Source organism: Seriola lalandi, unplaced genomic scaffold, assembly GCF_002814215.2.
Source record: "Seriola lalandi dorsalis isolate HSWRI2012SDOR001 ecotype SW California unplaced genomic scaffold, Sedor1 jcf7180002054672, whole genome shotgun sequence".
Lineage (NCBI taxonomy): Eukaryota > Metazoa > Chordata > Actinopteri > Carangiformes > Carangidae > Seriola > Seriola lalandi.
The window spans coordinates 45,105-67,041 of NW_019525225.1; the positions used below are offsets into that span (position 1 = coordinate 45,105).

Genomic DNA, 21,937 nt, shown 5'->3' on the forward strand with positions numbered 1-21,937 from the left:
CCGGTGGCCATGTGACCCCCCCCTCCGACGTAACGCCGTACCGGAAACAGCTGAAGTCTGGAGCGCCGCGGTAAAGATGTATATCCAACAGACTTTCAGCCCAACAAACCTACAGACAACCGGTGGTCACAGTCTGAATATGGCCACCAGAGCTCAGCTACCCTCCCTGATAACATTCATTTAGGGACCATCTGTAAGTTACTGTCTAAATTAATGACTGAAATGTTACAAGGTACATTTTCAACACCTACACACTGACTTGCATGAGACTCAATATAAAAAGTCCTTTCAATTTAGCTCAGACTGCTTAAAATTGGATATTAGTCATTTATTATAGCATTTTTTTTTAAATGCAATTCCTATATATTTTTCATGAATATGATTTTTTTTTTACAACAGCTTCCAAGCCATGTGACCTATTGGTTCAAAGTCTATTCTGATATATGTGGCTACATGGCCCACAGATGGCTCAGCTCTTCATATTGAATATTAGTTCTTTGTTTAATTATTAATAACATTTAAACAGAAATTTTATAATCTGTTTTCAATAGCTTCCAATGTTATGTGACCCACTGGTTCAAAATCTTTTCCAAAATGTTAGATATTAGTACTGTCTATTTATTAATAATACTTTAATAGAAACAACAGCGTCAAAATCTTGTGATGTATTGACTTTGAACCAATCGGTCACATGAAATGGGAGTTATTGAAAAATAAAAAGATTAATTTAACAATATTATTATTAAGAAGGCAAAGTACTAACATTCATTCTTAAGGGGTATGATCTGCCAGGGCCAGGTAGCCACACATTTTAGAATAGAGTTTGAGCCACTGTGTCACAGGTCTTATAGCCATTATAAACAAATCATAATACTTGTGGTGCTTTTGAACTGTACTGTGTAATACTGTGTCTCTGTTATTTAGCCTGACCTCATTTATATAAATGGGAAAGATCTTATATATAAAGACTTACTCTAGTTAAGTACAAGTAGCTCAAAACTATACTTAAGTACAGCCATTGGGCAAATGTATTTAGGTACATTCCACCACTGCAACTCTTGACTGGGTTTAGGCCTATTTACTGCAAGTGATGTACAGTTTACAGTACCACTATCATATCCCAAAGCATACTGTAATGTTTTTGTAATGTCTTTGGAGTTCTGGATTTTTTTTGTTCCAGGCTAAAGATGTTTTTTTGTTAATTTTATCACAGTGAATATCATCTGTGCTTTTAGTTTTATCAGAAATATGTTAGTAAGTACAGACTGCCAATCACATTTCTACACAGTAGTAAATTACCATAATTATAGCAGACCTGATGTTCACTGTGATGGGTGTCAATTCATCCAATAGTGTAATAACTAGATAATCGACTGTTGCAACCCATAACCATTACATTTTAACAGACCTGAAATGACAAAGAATTGACACTCTGAAAATACATTTAAGATACCGAAATATAGTCAGAGTACAAAAATCACTATACAACCATGTAATCACAACGTAGCATATGGCACTAGAGACGGCATCAAAAATGATGCAAATTCAAATGACTATAACCATTTAGAAAACAAATGTAATTATATAAAATAATAATAATTTATCTCCTACAGGAAGATATTACTGTATAATATGGTGGCTTATAAAACTAAATAAAATGATAATTTAACATGCAACATTTGGATACCAGCAGCAAAGAGATAACAGAATAGATTTTATTTTTTAAATTAACATGACCCACAACAGATTATAACTTCCACACAATAAACAGCAAATCCAATGCACAGTCTCAAGTTCACACATGTGAACACATCCCTGATGTTTTACTAATCATGTAAACTTGACTTCACTAATTGAATGTAGTTAGTATGCTAACAATCAACTCCGTTAATTATCAATAAATAATTTGTCATCATGTGAGGTGGTATAAAATAGAATATATATGTTAAACAAAGTCAAACAGTTTCAAAACGGCCTATTCTGATTCGGGTAATTAGCTTTGTGCAAAGAGAAATTATGACCTAATGACAAATTCCTAATCACAAAATAAGTGAACATTTGAGCCTGCTGGTATTATTACAAAATGAGAACTCAATGGATCAACAAAGTCATTTGGATTCAACTTGTGGAAAAAATTAATGTCCTCTTCAAAATTTCATGGCAGTCCATCAAATATTTTTCATATTTCAGTCTGGAGGCTGAACACTACCTGGACCTCTTAGAGATCATACTGAGAGATCATACTGATATCCATCCTCTCGTCTGACTCTAGACTTGATAACTTACACTGTATTTCCCAAAATGTTGGACTTTAAACAGACAGCAAGGAGTATGTTTCTTCCAGGCAATTTCCACTGCAGTTCCTTTACCGTAAATCCAAACTCAGCATTGTTGAATGTAACGCTTGGGCATATGCTGTGGAAGAGACAAATGTGACTCTGAAGTGTTTTTAAATGTTTTCATGTATAGTTCCACTAGAGCTCAGTGTGTAGAGAGTGAGGCGGTGTGACAGTGTGTGCAGTACCTTTGGGATTGTTGTGGAAGACACAGTTGTTAGCACAGGTGTCGGGGTGGGAGTCCCAGAATGAGGACGCACAGCAGCAGAGAGGGGGAAGCTCCAGTTTCTCCTGAGACAGCCGCTCCTTCATCTGAGCTCTCAGAGCCTCAATGAACCTGCCGGGAGTTAAAATTAGCCTGTTTATCACGGCAACTTCAGCTTCATGAAGCACTGCTAAACTGTTTTATAAGGGTGTGCATGTAGTTTGGTCCAGTTGCATTTTACTGAACCTTATGAGTGTATTTTTCTTGTCTTGTGGTAACAAAGAGCTGACCAAGATTATGAGCTTTATTAATCTGCAAGACTACAACATGTAATAATATATCATTGAATATAAATAGTTGTAAGGGCATATAAACAGGACAAAGGGGTATTTTGTACCTTAATACTAATGGGATAGTTACTATGTTGTTGCTACATTTTACTCTTTCCACTCACCTTTTATTGGGGATCTAGTGAAATACAAGCAGTAGGACACAACCTCATCACAAGTTGGATTTTACTGCGTGATGTATCAAGGAAAAATCCCCCAATCATGCTGACATACGCGTTATCATGGTCACTAATCCTGTATAGCATACAGATCTAGAGATTGCTCCCTTAAGTTTGTGGCCAGAAAATTAATTTAATAGTAGTTTAGCTTTCAAATTCATGCTAAAATCACATCCTGTGTTTGGACTGTTTTTTTCTCACACCACAGACTATATCAGAGTCTATCGGGAAGCCAACCCACACCCAAGACCCATATTCTCAGACAATCTTGGTACAGTTGTAAAGAGTTCAATTGTTAGCTTTCACACCAGCCCAAAAAAACTGACCCAAACAGATCATATCCTAAACCACCCTTACAGCACTGTAAAGCGCTTTTCATAGCATTTTTCAGAGAGATATTACAAATCAAAATTAATATCAGTAATAATATTTTAATACTATAATGATTTCTGCATTGTTACATTCTGTCTGATCATATTTTGCACATGCGTAACTGCAGTAACTACACATTCAAGCTTTGGCAAATTAATCATCTTTAATTACCTTCCAGCTACTTTCCCTTTCTCCTCTTTTTTTCTCCTCTGCAGCTCCACAACTCTCTCCTCCTCCTCGAGCTTCAGACGTTCCAAAATTAGCAGCTCTCTCTCCTCCAGCTTCTGTCTGGCATCTGCAAGCTGCCGAACTCTCTCCAACTTTCTCTCTTCCTCCAGACGAATGTGTTCTCTCTCTGCTTTGATACTTCAGTGAAGACAGACACGTTTGAGAGATTTTCACTGAGGCTGAATCGTCACTTGTAAGTTGCATTCATATGTCAGTATTGTAGTTAGTCTGTATGTTAAGCATGTAGCAAACACAGAGTAATTAGCAGTAATAAGCAGCTAAAATATGGCTGAATACTCTGCTTTAGGTGGAGCTTTAAGAATGGCAATATTACCACACAGAAAAAAGTAATGGGCCATATTTTGGCAAAATAATAATCAAGTAATACTCATCACTACTGTTGAATGTTTTAATGAATTACACTGAGCTGAATTCAAGCTGCTTTGGGCATGAGATCATTCTGTTTAAAGTGACAAGAGGAAGTGAAAATGCTGGGGTCTCGTCACCTTGCTGTTCTCTTCAGGTGTTTCCTGTGCTGCTTGTTCTCCTTCACTCGTTCTCTCTCAATGTTCATGAACTGACGGCGATGCATCAGGAACTGAGACTGACGCTGCAAAAGAGATATGCGATCTTTAACATCTGGTTTGACAGAGTTTCAACAAATAAAGTCAAAGCTTTATGAGGATGTCTGATATTTACTTGTCTTTTCAGTTCTTCTTGGTCATCCAGAGGCCACAGGACCTGTGGGTCTCTAAGGTTGAACTTAAAACCAGGATCAGGCTGTGATTTGTCAGTATCCCACAACACACATCCACTAACCTGAAACATATACACAGTCAGAACAGAGTCAGGAGGTTTTGATTGGTGACCAGTTTCAACCAGTATGATTGTACCAAGCTGCAAACTGCACTAATTTAAATCAAAAATATTTTTTGTTATATCTTGTAAATGTTAAAGGTTAAGTTTGGTGATATTCCATATTTCTCTTATGAACATCACATAAAAGAAGTAACCCTAACCACTAACAAGCATAATCTGTGAAGGCAAAGCCTGATACGGCTTATTCCTCTGTGCCATTGAGCTCCATTGATGTACAAAAACAATTTTAAAAAAAATACATCAGTGAGCCACACTGTTGCACAAGGTTACATGTTCCTTTATGACTATGAACAACCACTACAGTTTATTTTGAGTCAGTTCAGCATACACTGTCTTGCTGCTCTAAATACTCCATCCCCACTATTTGCTCCCGTTTGAGTAATGTTTGTTAAAAACTACAGTGCCCAGCAGTTTTGGGAAATGACTGCACATTTATTAAAAATGAAACTATTTGTGAGCCGTTTATTCAGTGAGAACCAATGGGCTTGGGCCTGAGTGCCGCAGATAATGTAATAAAGTCTGAAAGTATTAAGAGACTGACTAACATTTTGCTGGTTTTGGTTTTCTTGTGGGATTTGTTGACAGAAACAAATATATAGAACATCAGCAGCCTTTTCCTTTATCTTACCCAGATGCTTTGGCTGCAGTTTATGGATGGTAAGGATTATGAGTATGGTCATGGTTGGGGTTAAGATCGGCCAATCCTTGTGAAGTAGGCAGGACATATAGCGAGTTGAGCTGCAGAAACTGCTATGTGATCAAATATTTTACAGATCAGAAAAGAATAAATTGAATAACCATCCACCCCCTTTACTAAAACTAAATCCTCACAGGTGCAGGCTTCTGATTTTTGAGGTTTCATAATACATTCACAATCAACTGTTCCTGGAAGGCCTAAAATCTGGTTAATCAACTTTCTGGCAAAAACTACACCTAAACATTATCAACCAATCTACATCTGGGTTATGGTGTAGCTGAATGAAGCCAGAAATAAACTACACGGTACACTGTTGTTGTTCCCTGTTAGTAAACTGGACCTGTGAATCACAAGATGTCAGAAGGAAATGGAAGTTATGAAGATATATTTATCATTACCCTGTATACTTCCATGATGTCATCAGTCACAACTCGCACTATAAACTTATGTGCTCCAGTTTCACCCTTGTAATAAGACTCTGTCAGCTTTTTTAGGGCAAAATGATAGCCATAATGTTTTAACTATTTGGGTTTATGAGTTGACAAGAGCCAAGTGAAGAATATCTGAGTTTGGTTATTATTTGGCCATACTAAATGCTATCTTTGGCATAAACAAACACTACACAAGCAGAAACACGGCACTCCCACCACAAAGCTTTTAAGACATTCCTTAACTCTTTACATGCCAGATTTCCCATCAACTATCACGTCACAAAAAATGTTTGAAGTGTCTGGCTTCAATGAGCCTTGGGAGTTTTCTCACTGAAAGCTATCAACATGGAACACAGAGTGAACAATAATAAAAAGGTGCTACGGCTACATCCTGCATATTCATTAACCTTCTGTTGAACGAGGGGACATTCATGTTGACTGGTGGAGAAATGATCATCTCCCTCTTCCTCTTCTTCCTCTCCCTGAACATCTTCCTCCTCCTCCTCTTCCACTTCCCGCTCTGCTCTCAGTGTGTGAGATGCAGCTTTCTGTTGGGTGCAGAAGAAAATTATTTTATACCTTGAATGTGCAACAACACACATTATACATTATAAGTACTAAACATTTTTAAAAAGAGGAACTAGTGTGAGACACAGAAGCTCACATGACTGGTTGGAGAGATGTTCCATTTGCCTCCAGGAAGGTCTGACATCATTTCCCCATGCGGGATCATCCGACAGGCAGCCAGCCTGAGTCTGACCTGCCTCATGCCTTCACTAGACTGGAAAATGATGGAAATAAATAAGCCTCCAGTTTAATCACTGTCACATTATTTTATCACTCACACAAGGAAACAATGGAATCATTCTCACTGCAAAAAAGAGCACACACTGCAGAGTTCCATAAACTGTACTGAAGAAAATAAGACCACACAAGGTTGAGTGTACATCACAAGGGGATGATAGAGGACACGTGTGAGCCTGCAGCATGATCCTTAGCAGTCTCTCTCAGTCCCTGGGCAGCCTTTAATCCACAACAAAAAATAAGGGACATTTTTTCATACATTTTTTTTTTATGTGATAACATCACCTTATATTAACTTAATAAAATAAATTCATAATGTGAAACTAAACATTCTGATAAATATCTCTCAAATCTGGTTATCAAAAAGTTTGCACTGTGCTCTCTGGAGGATAAATTATGCAATGTTTCTAATTACCAAATATATCTTTAACATTTGTGAGATGCAATTTATGGTTATTTATCAGCCAAACATTACACCTATATGCGATAGCTAAACATATGTTTCTAAAAGCACAGGCATTAATTTGCTGCTATACAGTAACCCCTTCTACTCTTTTGGTTTCAGTCTGTCTGCTATACTATTCAACCTTACTGCAAGGATTTGCTTCCATTCAGACACCAAAAGCACTATTGAGGTCAAAAAGTGATGTTGGGTGATAAAGCTCATCCCGGAGGTGCTGAATGGGGCTGAGGTCAGGGCTTTGTGCTTTGTTCTTTCACATCGAACTGAGAAAAGCATTTCTTTCTGAGGTTGTGCACAGGGTCATTGTCATGTTAACAAAAGAAAGAGGCTTCCCCAAACTGTTGCCACAAAGATAAAAGTAAGCAAAGGTACATGTGCCCGTATGCTTTTTGCCACTTGGTGTATATTGTGATATTGATTTCAGCCATAATGTTCAGCTCTACCTTTGAATTGTGAATGTGGGGCACACCAGTCAGCTACAATTAAAATCAGTGAAAGAAACAAAAAATATTAACCAGATAAAACCAAGTATATATTCAGTAGTTTTCTGGAAGATGCATTCATCAAAACAGTAAACAAAACATGATATTAATTTGCTAAAGCTTCAATTATTTACTCATGCTTCAGAGTGGCAATGCTATGTAAAACTGTCTCACCTTCTGACAGCTCCCCTCCATCATCCTCTGTCGCGCAGCACCTCCCTCAGACATCATCTTCTGACCAGTAGACACATGGTGGGTCCAGACTCGATACTGTTCTTGTGGGATTCTCCTGTTAGGTTTCACCTGAACATAAAAGCACAGTTTTGCAATGAAGGTATCAATCACATAGGGTCAATAGCAACATGTGAAAACTGAATCCACATCATTTTTAATATGAGTATTTGCTCCGTTTCTCTGTTTTACATCAATCTAAACTGAATATCTTTAAGTTTTGGATTGTTGGTTGGACAAAGCAGTTGAAAGAACTTGGAAATAGTAATGGGCATTTTCACTAGCCTATTTTCTGACACTTTACAGACTAAATGTTTAATAAGTTAATAAGAAAAAAAAATACATAAAACACAGTCCAGTCCTCTCCCCTGATGGATTTTTTTGAGTTAATATTATCCCATAAATACTTAACTATCAGTCCCAATAATGTTATCTTTACCACTGGCTCTTTTTGAGGCTGCTGTCTCTTCTTGAAGCCCTGGGTTCGCTGTGCCATACGGTGGCGCACTTCATCTTGAAATCGTCGAAGGCTCTCTTCATTCTCCCTCCTCCTTTCTGCCTGGAGCTCCTCAGTTAACAAAGCAAGAGCCTAAATCAAGACATGGGAAGACTGTTAGGACTACTTAAAGAACAATCAGCGGTCTCAATTCATGTGATTTTGCAGATTCAACCCCTCCAAGGTGCCTGCTTTTTCTCCTGAGAGTTATGAATAGTGACAAACAGTGCAACACATTTCAGACACATTCATTTTAAAATTACAACAATGGGGTTTCAAGTTGTTTTTTGACCTAATTCTATTTGAAATTGAGCTGGCTTAGTGTCTGAAACCAGTTTTTCCCAGCTTAGTTTGAACATGTGATTAAGCTGATGTTAATATAGCCTGTGACCTGACATTGTAAGTACTGTAATTACATCAGAGGTAATGAGGTAGTGTTTGCAGTAGGGCCTTATAAATAGTCGCTTGAAAAAGTAGTGAGTCAAATTCAATTCTCTGCCCTTTATTGTGTTGTCGATGTAATTTTAAATGGATAAAATTGCCATTGTTGCCAATCAATCTACACTCAACAACCCATAGTGACAAACTAAAACCATCTTTCTAAGATTTTTTGCAAATTTATTAAAAATAAATAGATGAAATCTTTCATTTGGAAAAGTACTCAGAGCTTTAATTCTGTTCTTTGTAGGAGCCCACATCAGCAATTACATCTTCGAGTCTTCTAGGGTAAGTCTCTACAAGCTCTGCACACCTGGATTTGGGCAGTTTATCCCATTTTCCCTGGCAGATCCTCTAGAGATCTGTCAGAATAGATTGGACGTGTCTGTAAACTGTATGTCTCATAAATTCAATTTGCCACAGTTGGACACCTATCAAGTTCTAGACACTTTTCAAGGAAAATTAAGATGCACCTCTGCCACAGAGTGTCATAGTATAGGAGATGAATACTTTTGTAAATTAGACATTTCAGGTTTTGATATTTAATAAATCAAAACTTTCAAAATTGGCAATTTTATCCACTTAAAATTAAACCCACAACATGAGTAAAAAGTGAAGAGGTCTAAATACTTTTTGAAGCCACTGTTAACAAAATACAATGCAATTCCCCTCTGTTGATCCGTCCTTTAATATAAGATACAATGTTGAATGAGGAATGTATCACTTGTGATAGAGTGCAGTGCATACAAACGATATCACCATAGTCAAGAACAGACATAATTGTAAATTGCATGCATGTCTTCCAAAGATAATCAAGTGTCTATGCAAAACTCCAGCTGTGACCTTCAGGTTTGCTTGTTAATCCACATGAGTCTTGAAAGGGAATTTATTGTCCAGCCAGTTCAAAAGCATTTATAATACCCAACCTTTTGAATTTGAGAGGTTATATAAAGGTATGGGTAGAGACTAGCTTGAGATGACCCTATTTTGTTTGCAAAGGAAGGGTTATCACTTCAACACTTCCCCCCCAATGCGGAGTATCAATTTAAAAAATAGTTTCGGGCTGGACTGCTCATTTGGCAATTATTACTTTTACACAAACAGCACTGGAACAAAGAAAAGCCCATGTCAACAAAACACAAGGGTTAAACTGAATAAACCCCGTCTCCTCCTAAAACCTGGAGGCTTTCTGACCATCTCCAGTAACGGTCTCTGAGGTGCCTGGCAACCCAGTACAAACTAGATCTGGGCATTAGCGTTAAATCCCAAACTTACACACGGGTGCTCCAGGAAGTCTTGTCCGTTCTCCACCCAGGCTCCCACTGCCACCACCGCCTGGTTCCTCTCAGCCAGCACCTTGTTAGCTTTGGAGGCTTGGTGCTCCCTGCTCCGGCGAACTGAAGATTTATTTCTGCCGTTTTTCGAGGCTATAACCCGGCTAGCACTCATAGCTAGCCCCGCTAACCAGACGAACGTAAAATTCTTCTAACTTACAGTTAAAATATCTTCTCGGTTCGCTTCGTCGACTGTGTTGTGCACGATATTCGTTAATTATTTAAACGTGAAGAAACGGATAGTAAGAGACAAATCCCTGACACGTTCGTTTCGGCAAAGTAAATGTCAACAAGTCTGTTTGAGTTTCGCTCATTTCGTCTTCTTTTACTTTCTGGCGTTGGCGAAACAGCTCACCGGCGCATTACTGCCCCCACCAGGACAGGAGGAGATACTGTGAGAAATCACTATGCCTAATGAGAATCAGCTTTAAAGGTCAATTATGTTTGTACATACGAGGAATTTGACTTTTGAGGTGGCTGGGCAAAGATAAATAAACATAAACATATAACTATTTTGTACAGGCCAGTAGGTGAAAAAAAAGTGCAACACATATACAGTACCAGTCAAAAGTTTGGACACACCTACCCATTTATATGTTTTTCTTTATTTTGACAATTTCCTACATCGTAGAACAATACTAAAGATACCAGAACTATAACATAACACACATAGAATTATAAATCAATGCCTGTCACATCAGAACCTTCTCTCATAAACAGACAGTTTAATGAACAAACTTGGTTTTTTTTCACGGAGCACAACCATAATTGATTTATTTAATTTTTTTGTTATGTTTTTTTTTGTCTTTATAAGTTAATTTGTTTAGGTAATTTTTTGTTTTTGTTTGTCTTTGTTGTGTCTTCAGTTTGGCTCTGTGGTGTGAACAAGCTTCACTGAACTTGTCAATGTGTTTTTTCTATGTATTTTTTTTAATAGTTTCTTCTTGATGATAATTATTTTTTGTCCTTTACATTTGAAGTATTTTGGATGTGCATGCTCTACACCTTTTGTAAACCTTATGCAATGGCAAACCTGTAATAACAGTCTGCACTGTAACTACTAGTGGACTCAAAAGATGGCCCTCAGAGTTGACACTCAGCTGAATGGGGATAGACAGACTGTTCAGGTGTACTGTCTCTGTACTACTCTGGGCTCATTGTTGCCACAATACCTCACTGTATTGTAGCTGGCTGGAGATCAGTAGGACTAGAAACATGGACACAGATGAAATATTAGGTATGTATACTGATAAAATGCTTTCTATTCCTATGCTGAATAGTCCTGAATATCAGTGATGCTAACACAACATATAATTTAAATGTAACACCAGAGACAGGAAACTCTCAATGTGCGTCATTCTAAAAAGGATAAGGCTGGTGATATTCTGTACTTTTGTTTTAGGGATTTTTTGACAAATCGCATGAAAACACCAAATGTTGGTCCATCTCTTAACACTTTTTGACTTCTGACCCCAGGCCATTTGTTCCTACTGAACATACAAATCTTAAAAAACAGGTCAAAGAGGCTATATATGTTTCTAAAACAGCCAGATACTAGTTTTCAGCAAACATGACTCAAACAGGAATGAATAGTGCATTTGTTGGGGACTTCTTTCAGCTGCAGATGGATACACATTTTATGCTCTAATAAGTTTATAGCAGAAAGATGGAGTTTGTGGGGTTGAATCTGCAAAGCATGTCATCCAACGTAATGATGTGTCTCACTGATGTGTTTGTAACAGTTTGTTGACAACAATTGAGCTCTATATCACAAAGGAATAAGATATACAGTGTCAGACCTTCGATGACACAGACAGGATAAATTTATTGTTTTGGTTTTGGTCTTTACATGGATCTGTTGACAGTAAGAATATGTAATATCAACAAAATAATGTCATTTATGTGACAAGATCTGTCTTCCTGTTTGCAGAATGATAGGTGATCAGTATAAGACATTTAATTTCATATTCAGAAAAAAAAAAAAAGACTAAAAGCCTTGGAATTCAATTAGTTTTGCAGGTATTTGGTCTTAAACCAAAGTTCAAAATGTTGATCTATTGGTGGTGCCACATGTTATACAGTTTATCCTACTGCATTTCATATCAATGCATCCAATAATTGACATTTCCCTCTGGAACAAAGTGTTCGATGGTAAAGGTACATAATTCCCCTTGCTTTAGAAAATAATGGGACCTCTCATTGATGGAGGGATATCAGTATAAATTAAGTAGAACAGTTATGTAAAACATTAAACCACTAAAGAAAGGCTTTGTTTACTTAATTTCTTTATTAAAAAATGACAGTATTTTATGAGAGGAAAATAGAATTAATTTGCACCGCTCATTGTGCAAAATGGCCATTTTCAGATATAAAGATTACTCTGGATGTCGGTGGTTTTGACAAACTTACGAAGTACGTCTGTGCTTGGAGACGACACCAACTGAGGAGAGAAAAAAATGCAAGGGATTAAAATCTTAAAAATCAGTTTAACGGGATAACACTTCAGGTATGTATTAATAGTGATTTAATAAGGCCTCAGTCGCTTCCCTATCACCATGTTGGGTAGCAAAACTTACAAATAGCTTCTTTGAACGCCTTTAACTTTGTTTCGAAAAAGTGCAACATAAATATAATTTGTTTTATGATTATTGAGGATGTTGATGAATTCATCTGATACATATTGCATCATTTGCTGAAAACGATAACTTCCTCCTCAAGCCCTGACCCCTTGCTCATGGCTGCTTGCGACTCCTAAGGTGCTACATAATATGAAGAGCAGAGCGCACAGCAATGGATTATTGCACTATGTGTCAAAGCTTGTTATAGTTCTGGCCACAACTCAATTTGTGATGTGAAAACAAAATTTGATGAATGAATGGTCATTTTCTCCATTGTCAACGTTCCATGACTCACTGTTTGGAGAAGTTCTACAATTTTGCTCGGCATAAAACTCTCCGCATTGGAAAGTATTTTTTTTTTTAATAAAAAGTTGATGGTACAATCGTACATAAAAACGTCATGGGAGTAGATTAACTATGATGCCCAAGGTGCATTTGGCCAAGAAACATCCAATCACAGAGCTAACTCTGTTATGTACTGCGCTAATAACAGCACTTTCCTCACAAATTCTGTTCTGAATCCCTCCTCTGACTGGATTTTTCTCCAAGCTGAACCAGCGCCAAACTGGCACTGGCACCAGCCAAGAACCAGAAGCACAACTCAGTGTTGACAATTCTTTCAAGATGTTAGTCATTGTGTGCATCTTTCATTCACTTTAGATATCTGCCAAACTTTAAATGAGTGGAGCATCTGCTCTATTCCTCTTTCTGACCACTCTGACCTTTTCGAAAGCCCCTTCAGATATAAAAAGAAAAGCACCTCACCTGTATGGACTTCCCAAGCTTGGTTAGTGCAGGCTTGTAGGTCTCCATGGTGACAGAGTCAGGGCCAATGACATCACTGTAACACTGGTAAACAACAGTGGCGATTCGGTGGACCTGGCAGTGGTTCAGTACTGATGAAACAGCACAAAGTAGAAGAATGCAAAGTTATCTGATGATTACACAATGACAGAAGACCAGACAGTTTGACATGAGGTGTGAGTCCTCAGTGACCAAGGCTCAAGTTCTTTATCCTGATGATACATCCATTTAATTGGACTGTCAATGTCTTTAAGTGCACCTGCATGAAAATGACTGAATCAAGATGCAAGACTGTGTGTTCTCAATGAGTGGTGCGGAGCCTAATGGTGCTGCATTTCATTCAGTTGGCAGATGCTTTTTTCCCAAAGCCAGTTACAGTTTTTCCCCATATACACACATCAGGAGCAATTTGGGGTTCAAGGACACTTCAAAATAAAGAGTAGAGAATCAAACCCGGCTACAGCTGGATTTCTAACCTTCAGTATTTTGGTTCATTAATTCATAGAAAGCTTTGACGACAGCCAGTGGAAGGTCTGCAGTGTAATGTCTTTTCTTGATGTGTGTAAGTGAAAAGAAGAAGATTACCAAACCCTTTTTCAACTTGCTTCAAGTTGTCTTGCTTCAATATCAACAACCTCTACTGGCATTAGACACTTGGAGGAGCAGCCCACAATGACAAACACATGGTATCTAGGACTTTTGTTAGTAAAGGTGGAAAGGAGTCAATGATGCACAGAATTAACAAAGTCCACTAATCCAACCTTTTTTTTTTTTCTTTTTTTTTTTTTAAAATTGGTTGTCTTGTTGTTGAAACTTTTAAGCACACCATAATGTCATTTTAGGCTAACACCTTAAAAGCTCTGAACTGAGATTTCTAGGATTCAGACTGTGAAGCTAATGTTACCTTAACCAGCTACAGGAAAGATCTGTCAGTATGATGTCAAGCTTACCAGAAATTTGTCATTATTAACATAATATGTTGACTGTGTAGCTGTTACCATTGAATATAAAGAACACTTTTATTAATTTTAATATTATTGAGTAATGTCAGGGTCTAACTTCATCTGGTTAAATGTGAGTTCAACTGGTCAGTTTTTCTATAGAGCACTAAGTAGTTTATTTATGTTGAATTTCCCTAAGTCTGGAAAAAAAAGAACCCTGAGAGACCTGAAACAAGCTGCATTATCTTCTTATTATTCTGTTCAATTCAATTCAATAGATACAAATGTATGTTGTTTCATACTGTGTATACAACAAATACAATTGTACACATTACAACTTTACATTAAACATTTAAAAAGTGACACCTAACTGAACAACATGCAGAGCTATGACAGACAAGTGTGTTTGTGTTTACAAGTGTGATAGAGAAAAAGAGAAAAACCTAACCAGCAGATACCAAGCAAAGTGAGTTGGAGAAGTTGAGACACCTGAATTGGTGAAACTGAAAGTGTACAATAGTAGTACCTGCAGCCGAAAGTCCAGTAATTATGTTGGGTTGCTCCAGTGACTGGCAGACAGGCTGACCACTGAATGTACCGGTGTGCAGAGCGCGCAGGAAGGGAGCAGAGCTAGTGCACAGATAGTCTGCTGTCTTGTAATCAGCCATAGAGCTGTCTGACAACACAGTCACATTCAGCTCTCTGTTCTGCAGACAGTCAAAAACCTACAAGACACATAGAGACATGGATTCAACAAGTAGTTAGAAATATGCTGCAGAGATTCTGGCTCATGTTGACATGATAACATCATACAATTGCTGCAGATTTGTTGACTGAGCTGGATGTTTTTTTGTTTCTTGCACCATTTTCTGTAAACACTAAACTGTGTGAAAATTCAGGAGATCAGCAGTTTCTGAGACGCTAAAACCAGACCATCGCACACCGACAATCATTCCACGCTCAAAGTCATTTAAGATCACATCTCTTCCCCATTCTGATGTTTGGTCTGAACAACAACGTCTGCATGCACATCACAGAGTTGCTGCTACATGATTGCCTAATTAGATATTTGCAAGCAGGTGTATGAGAGCACCTCATAAAGTGGCCACTGAGTGTTCATGTAATGAGAATTAGGCTGTTGACAGTGAAGTAGCTCAATTAGTCTGTGTGTGTGAGCAACACTAAAAATTATGTACAGGACAATGATTATGTGGATGATATAATCGTGGTTAAGTCCTCATGTTGCTTGTGCCTCATGAATGTAAGAAAACAAACCTGTGCATGGTTATAAATCCTGTATGTTTGCAGGCTGAGGAGGGGAAACTGCCCTAATCTCTTCTGCATAACATCATCATTTAATCACAGTGCCATCGAACTGGTTTTGTTGTATAAACGTACCTTTTCTGTCCACTGAAAAAGCTGGTCTTCTGCAATGTAGCAAGTCGCTTGGCATATCAAAACCTTCAGGGAAAAGAATGCAAAAGACTTTTAATTCAACAGTTGTGGATCAAAGGCATACTTGTGTCTGTCTGTGTAGTTAAAGTCAAAGAGAGGAAGTTCCATTTTCATGGGGGTCACGAACAGCTCAAGCATCGCTCCAACAGTTTGTTTTTTTCCTGAGCTTGACATTCGCTTTGCCTGTCTGTGTGGTATTTTCATGTAGTGTAGTGCAGCGCCCAAAACAGGAGAGACAGTGGGAGTTTCATTCAAATGAGGTAGCACAAAGAGAGGTGTTGTATTTTGGTGAAAACTGTATGAGGTTATGCTAGGAGAGACAGCCACAAAGTCACTCAGCTGGCAATCTGTTGAGTTTGTCAACAAGGGAAAACTAAACACTTGGAGGAAATGCATCACAACTATGGATATCTAAATATATAATTAAACTATTTTAATTTAACACAACTAATGGGGCCTTAGCTGCATACCATACTAGGAGCATTTTCAGTCAGTACAGAAAAAAATGCCCCAAAAATACATGAAACACTCACACACTCTCTCTAACCTATAGGTGCATTTAAATCAACCTTAAAAATTAGGGTTACGATAACCTGAATTTCAGTAAACCAGTAATCTATAAATGAATGGGTGTCTCAGTATCCACTGTCCTCAGCTGCTTTACATTTTATGAAAGTCTTCTCCTTCAGCTCATTAAATCTCTGCAGCCATCTGAAGGATAAACCTGAAGCTTCCTCAGCAGCACAGTGCTATCACGCACAGGTGCTCACTGTGTTAATTAAACCACATGCAAATGACACTATGCTGATAGAAAATAACCACATACACCTCTGCACGCATCAGACTGGTCGGTTATAACTCTGTATTATGACAGTTTATCTGAGAAACGCTGAGATGGCGGATTACTAAGGCTCATTAATCCTGTGTGTCATGGCCTACTTTCCAACTTTTAGAGCTGAAGTGGGGTTTCATGTTTTATTCCTGAAATACATCACTGTGCAAACGCTACTCTATCACATCAGTTATACATGATGTGAACATTTATAAAATGAGATACACTAGACCTGAGACTGAAATAGTGTTTGATTGGTGCTATCATATAAATGGATTCAACAAATGCATTGTTTCTGTCTGCATTCCTTATATTTCTACATAAATGTATACAGCTTTTTCCTCTAATCTGTTGCCTGTATGTACCATGACAATGATCTGAGTACAGCCATGTTCTCTTTATATATAAGATACAGAATTATAAGGTCAGGGGCAAACACATTAAACTCAATGATTATTGAGTTTACAATAACCTGGTGCTTTCTGTGGTACTAATAGCAGACACATTTTGAAGTGATGTTCTCAGGTATTTTGCTCGTTGTGTCACTCACTGACGGGTTGTCCTTGTGTCTGTAGAAAACACATGCTGACTCCTCGCTCGTTTGCCCGGTTACAGCCCGGCTCCTCTCGTTCCACACTGATGCATGTCCCACTGCACGCCAGTTTGCAGAGGCGAGTACGTACACCGACAAAAACCCTGTGAAGACAGATCCTCTCAGCAAAGTGCGTTTTTCTTTTCATAGATTACATATTTTACATGGTGACACTTTTATGTTTTAATGGCTGTTTTCTATCCAGCGTGTCATCACATAAAATCTGAAGAGACAGACGGGCCTGCATTAAAGTTATAGACCTTTTGTCATAGTGGACAATGAAAAAGTGTAACTACTATCAATTAGAGCAGAAACAATGAATGGATTAATCGAATAGTTGATCAACAGAAAATTAGTAGGCAACTATTTTGATACTCAAGTAATTTCTTTCTAGCAAATCTGCCATACATTCATTGGTTTTAGCCTCTCAACTATGATTATTTTCTGTCCTACATAACAAGTAATCTGAGACTTGTGTTTTACAAAATTGTGATCAACATTATCCACTATTTTCTGACAGTTTATAGACTTATTAATTAATTAATTGAGAAAATAATTAGCAGATTAACCAAAAATTTAAATAATGGGCTGTAGCCCTACTATTACTAATGGCTGGCTGCATTACATTTACAGTGTGTGTGTGGTGCTCCAGGCCCACGTCTTGCTGGTTTACTGACAAACCAGATGGGTCGGACTCATCGTCAGACTTAGCAATCACAGCTGTGCTTTTCCCGCTGTGTGACAGGTCTGTAATAACGGCACATGAACAAACAGAACCTGAATATAAGCACTAACAGTGCATATTATCACAAGAGAAAAACCATGTGTGTCATGGCACAGCTGAGAAATACATAATTAACTCTTTTACACAAGACAAATACATGCAGCCCAGCATAGGAAATAGTTTAACAGGTTACAGGAATAAATCAACTTTCACAGTTACACTTATTTTCTTTCCTTCTGATTTTCCAAGAGTGAAATGATGAACATCAATCATTAGCTGCAACTAAGAATTATTTTCTTTTTTTTTTTTGATCAAACATCTATAAAATGCCAGAAAATAATAAAAACTTTCTATCTGATCAACAGTCTCATATCCAAAAATATTCTGTTTATTATAATGGGTGAATGCATTAAATTATCACCTCTAAGAAGATAGAATCAGCAAATATTTGATTTGCTTAAAAAGCAATTATCAATAATATTAAAATTTTTCCATTAACAAAATAGTTGCATATTAATTTTCTGTTGATGAACTAATCAATTAATGAACTAATCATTCCAGCTTTATATAAATCTCATGTCTATGTGTTAAGTATGAAGTTGGAGTCGAGATGTGGTTAGCTTAGCTAAGCATAAACACTGGAAGCAGGAGCTAGCTGACTCTGTTGTTAAGTTAAAAAATATATATGTCCACCACCTATAAAGCTGAATAATTTACATGTTGTATCTTATCCTGTTTACATTTCTGCTCAAGAACAAATTAAACAAATGATATACAAGGTGTTATTTTAGTTAGTTGCTTATGTTGTTAGTTATTTATATATTATCTATTGGTAATATAAAATACTGATAGGTGCCTTTTAATGTTCTTTAGATATTTAAATTTCACTGTTCTACACTGGCCTACTGGGGATGCAACTGTACCACCAGCACCCCTGGTAAAATCAAAATGCTGTATTCAAAATCACATTTTTACCAATCCAACCCTATCCAAAAATAACTTTACTCAACAAAATGTTTTACTGTTAAAAACTGTTTAAATCACAAAGAGAACAAATGCTAATATCGAGTTAATGCTAATATCATCAATAGAAACATGTCAACACTGATTAAAGACACATTCACAGAGAGATTAAGACAAAAAAACAAAAAAAAACCATCACCATTTAATCCATAAATGTTGAAGGTTTAAAATCTTAGTGTTTATTCATGTGCTACTTTTAGAGATTATGTTGAACAAATTACGTGCATATTGTGAGCATATGATCGCTACACATCTTGACATCTTTAAAAGCCAAAGTAAAAACATTTTTGGAAATTTGCTGTTACTCATCGGCAGCGCTACTGTCAATGGAATCATCTATGTTCCAATTTCCACAAAGCGATCATTAATTTTTCAATTGATCTTTAGTATTACTGAGTGTGCTGTTTGAAGGACTCATCACAGGTAGCATACAAGAGCCACTTACTAGCAGCGTTGTGTCCAACAGCAAGGATGAAGTCTGAGCACTGCAATTTGTTTCCAGATTTTAGCGATTCAGAGACTTCAGGGCTCCAGTGCAGATGAACTTCCCTGATGAACAGTGATGTGGGTTAGAGCAGTATGAATAGTTTTGGAAAACAGTGCAACTAAATTTTCAATTCTATTGAACACAATCTGAGACATAGAAATAGAATAGAAATGCAGCAGGGCTGTGGCACAAAATGAGGAGTACAAGGAACCAAATAATCACCATTAGTTTCTAATTATATTTATATTTTATATTTCCATGCAGATTTCTACAGTAGATTTATCTGCATAGTCTACTTATCCAATTTAAACTAGTAGTATTATTATTTTCTATACAGAGACACTTTTTGGTGTTCTTGTTGTCATGGCCCTCTTGGGAGATGGTCCAGTGTAAAAAAAAACAAAAAAAAAAAGAAAAGATAAATACTTGTAATTCCATACTTATGTATTAATTTTGTATCTCTAATAAAAAAGAAAATAATACATAATAAAAGATCCTCTTCAAACCATATGGCCACAAAAACCAGAACACCCTAGCAAGTGGTGTACATTTACTCATGGACTGCACTTGGGAACAACTTGGAGGTATTTTATACGTGAGTATTTCCAGTTTGTCAATTTATCTTCTTTTTAGTTCTACTCATTTCAGATAGAAAAATATTACTTTTTACTCTATTTGTTTAACAGCTGTAGTCAAGGCTGGATTACCAACTGGACAAAGTGGGCAGACACCCAGGGCCCCCCAAAGCCCCAGGTTTACTGTGGAGGAATCGGTGTGCGGTAATTTACCTGTAATTTTGTTTGAGCATCATGAACTGCCATGCTAACGGTCTTCAATTTCATGTGTCATGATGGCTAGCAAGAGCCGACAGACGTCTATAATGGTGAGGCGTGTGGTTCAAAACAGTAAAGAAATCCGAGGATGGGAGCGGCATTCAAATTGACAGTTAAAAGATAATTCACTGTTTATTTCACTGGAAGTTTCATTGTTTTATTTACTGTAACACTTCCATGCGTTCTGACTTATCGCTTCCTGCATCTGCATGCTAGCTGGCTAACGTTATTTACCTCTTTTCCTCCAGCTCTCTGCGAATTTGTTCGTCTTCTTCGTTTTCATCGAGGTCATCGTCGTCGTCTTCTTCCACGGCCCGAGAATACGCCGACAAAACTTCACCGAAAAACGTCGCCATGAGCACTGTCTTTCCAAAGAAAACCGAAAGTTTGGCTAGTGATTCAGACCAGACCTACTGCCATGACATACATCCGCCACATCCGCCACATCCGCCACTTCCGCCGGCGACAACACGCCTTCAGAATAAAAGCCTGAACCCAACCCTGGAATACTTCACAATAAATGCACAAGTTCCACAAATCCCGACCAAGATAAGACTTTATTGATCTCCAGGGTATGCGAAATAAAATTTAACGGGAGAACAAAAAACAGGCCAACAGGTAATGTAAGGAACTACTTGAATTAAATAAATAAGAAAAAAGGAAGAAACATTACACATTAAAACATATATCAGAGATATACGTATGTATGCTTGGCAGATATTATATTATATTATATTATATTATATTATATTATATTATATTATATTATATTATATTATATTATATTATATTATATTATATTATATTATATTATATTATATTATATTAATCTCATTACCTTCTGCTGAACTATAAAATGTATTTTTACACAGAGGGAGGACTGTGCAATCCTATTAGGATGGGATCTTTTCGGGGGGCTATGATGAATTTGAAGATGTGAAGCTTTCCTTTAACCATAATTTCCATCATGATGAAAAAAAAAAGATCTGACTAAATATTTCAAATGCACAGAAATACCTTCAGCTCAAGCACACTGTCCATGCATACAGAGAGGTGCAACACCAGTCGCTTCACACGGTGCCGATGAGAGGCTCAAAGCCCAAGGCTGTATGCATGAGTACTGCCTGCCCGACATATTTGAGCCTGAGTTGTTCACTTAAATCAATGAATGATTCAAGGCTGAGGCTCTCCAGTGGATTCACATTGTGCGTGGTTATACAATGCATAGGGGCTCGAATATGACTAACAATTAGTGTAGGAATGCTTGATGTGCTATTTTAGGCCCTTGTGCCAATCAAGAGTAAACTTGACACACCACATGACTCCACCAGCTTCTTACTGGTAATACATAATTAACATGAGTGAAAAAAGGAGGAAAACATCATTTCTAAAGGATGCTGGCAGATCATCTTCAGTTGTATAGCCAGATAGAAACATAAGCCAAGTCATGTTAGGGCAAATTGGCCTCAAGTTGACTGCAGAACATCCATCCTTTCCATTGTATTGTATAATTCATTTTCCGGTAAGCTGTGCCCTGGGAGATGAGGGACAAACAGAAATGTGATGACATCAGCACGGCCATAAACATACTTCATTGTCACCAGAAAATGCCTAGTGTTGGAAAGACAAATTGGATTGCAGGGCAAAGCCTGGAGTAGAATAGAGAGTAAGCTCTATTACCAGTGCAGTGCAATAATGTAGCAGGAGGCCATAAAGTAACAGCA

The 21,937-nt window shown here is 37.4% G+C and overlaps 2 protein-coding genes and 1 long non-coding RNA gene across 3 annotated transcripts; 1 reads left to right on the top strand and 2 right to left on the bottom strand.

Annotated features, from left to right (window-relative positions):
* The first annotated feature begins 59 nt into the window (after positions 1–59).
* LOC147818239 (uncharacterized) lies at positions 60–4,341 on the top strand. Its single transcript, XR_015438165.1, has 3 exons — positions 60–193; positions 3,637–3,842; positions 4,173–4,341. It is a non-coding gene; the product is annotated as an uncharacterized LOC147818239 (long non-coding RNA).
* Positions 1,702–10,239, bottom strand: ccdc15 (coiled-coil domain containing 15). Its single transcript, XM_023421528.2, has 10 exons — positions 9,846–10,239; positions 8,076–8,225; positions 7,580–7,708; positions 6,321–6,437; positions 6,064–6,204; positions 4,349–4,468; positions 4,156–4,259; positions 3,593–3,787; positions 2,525–2,673; positions 1,702–2,415 (listed from the first exon to the last, which is right to left on the bottom strand). The coding sequence occupies exons 1-10, from the start codon at positions 10,017–10,019 to the stop codon at positions 2,366–2,368; spliced, it is 1,329 nt and encodes a 442-aa protein (XP_023277296.1). The 5' UTR covers positions 10,020–10,239; the 3' UTR covers positions 1,702–2,365.
* A 1,465-nt stretch (positions 10,240–11,704) lies between these two features.
* psmg1 (proteasome (prosome, macropain) assembly chaperone 1) lies at positions 11,705–20,650 on the bottom strand. The gene is made up of 7 exons (XM_023421578.2): positions 20,448–20,650; positions 19,339–19,442; positions 17,105–17,250; positions 15,666–15,728; positions 14,794–14,992; positions 13,288–13,418; positions 11,705–12,344 (listed from the first exon to the last, which is right to left on the bottom strand). The coding sequence occupies exons 1-7, from the start codon at positions 20,567–20,569 to the stop codon at positions 12,267–12,269; spliced, it is 843 nt and encodes a 280-aa protein (XP_023277346.1). The 5' UTR covers positions 20,570–20,650; the 3' UTR covers positions 11,705–12,266.
* Between the last annotated feature and the right edge of the window lie 1,287 nt (positions 20,651–21,937).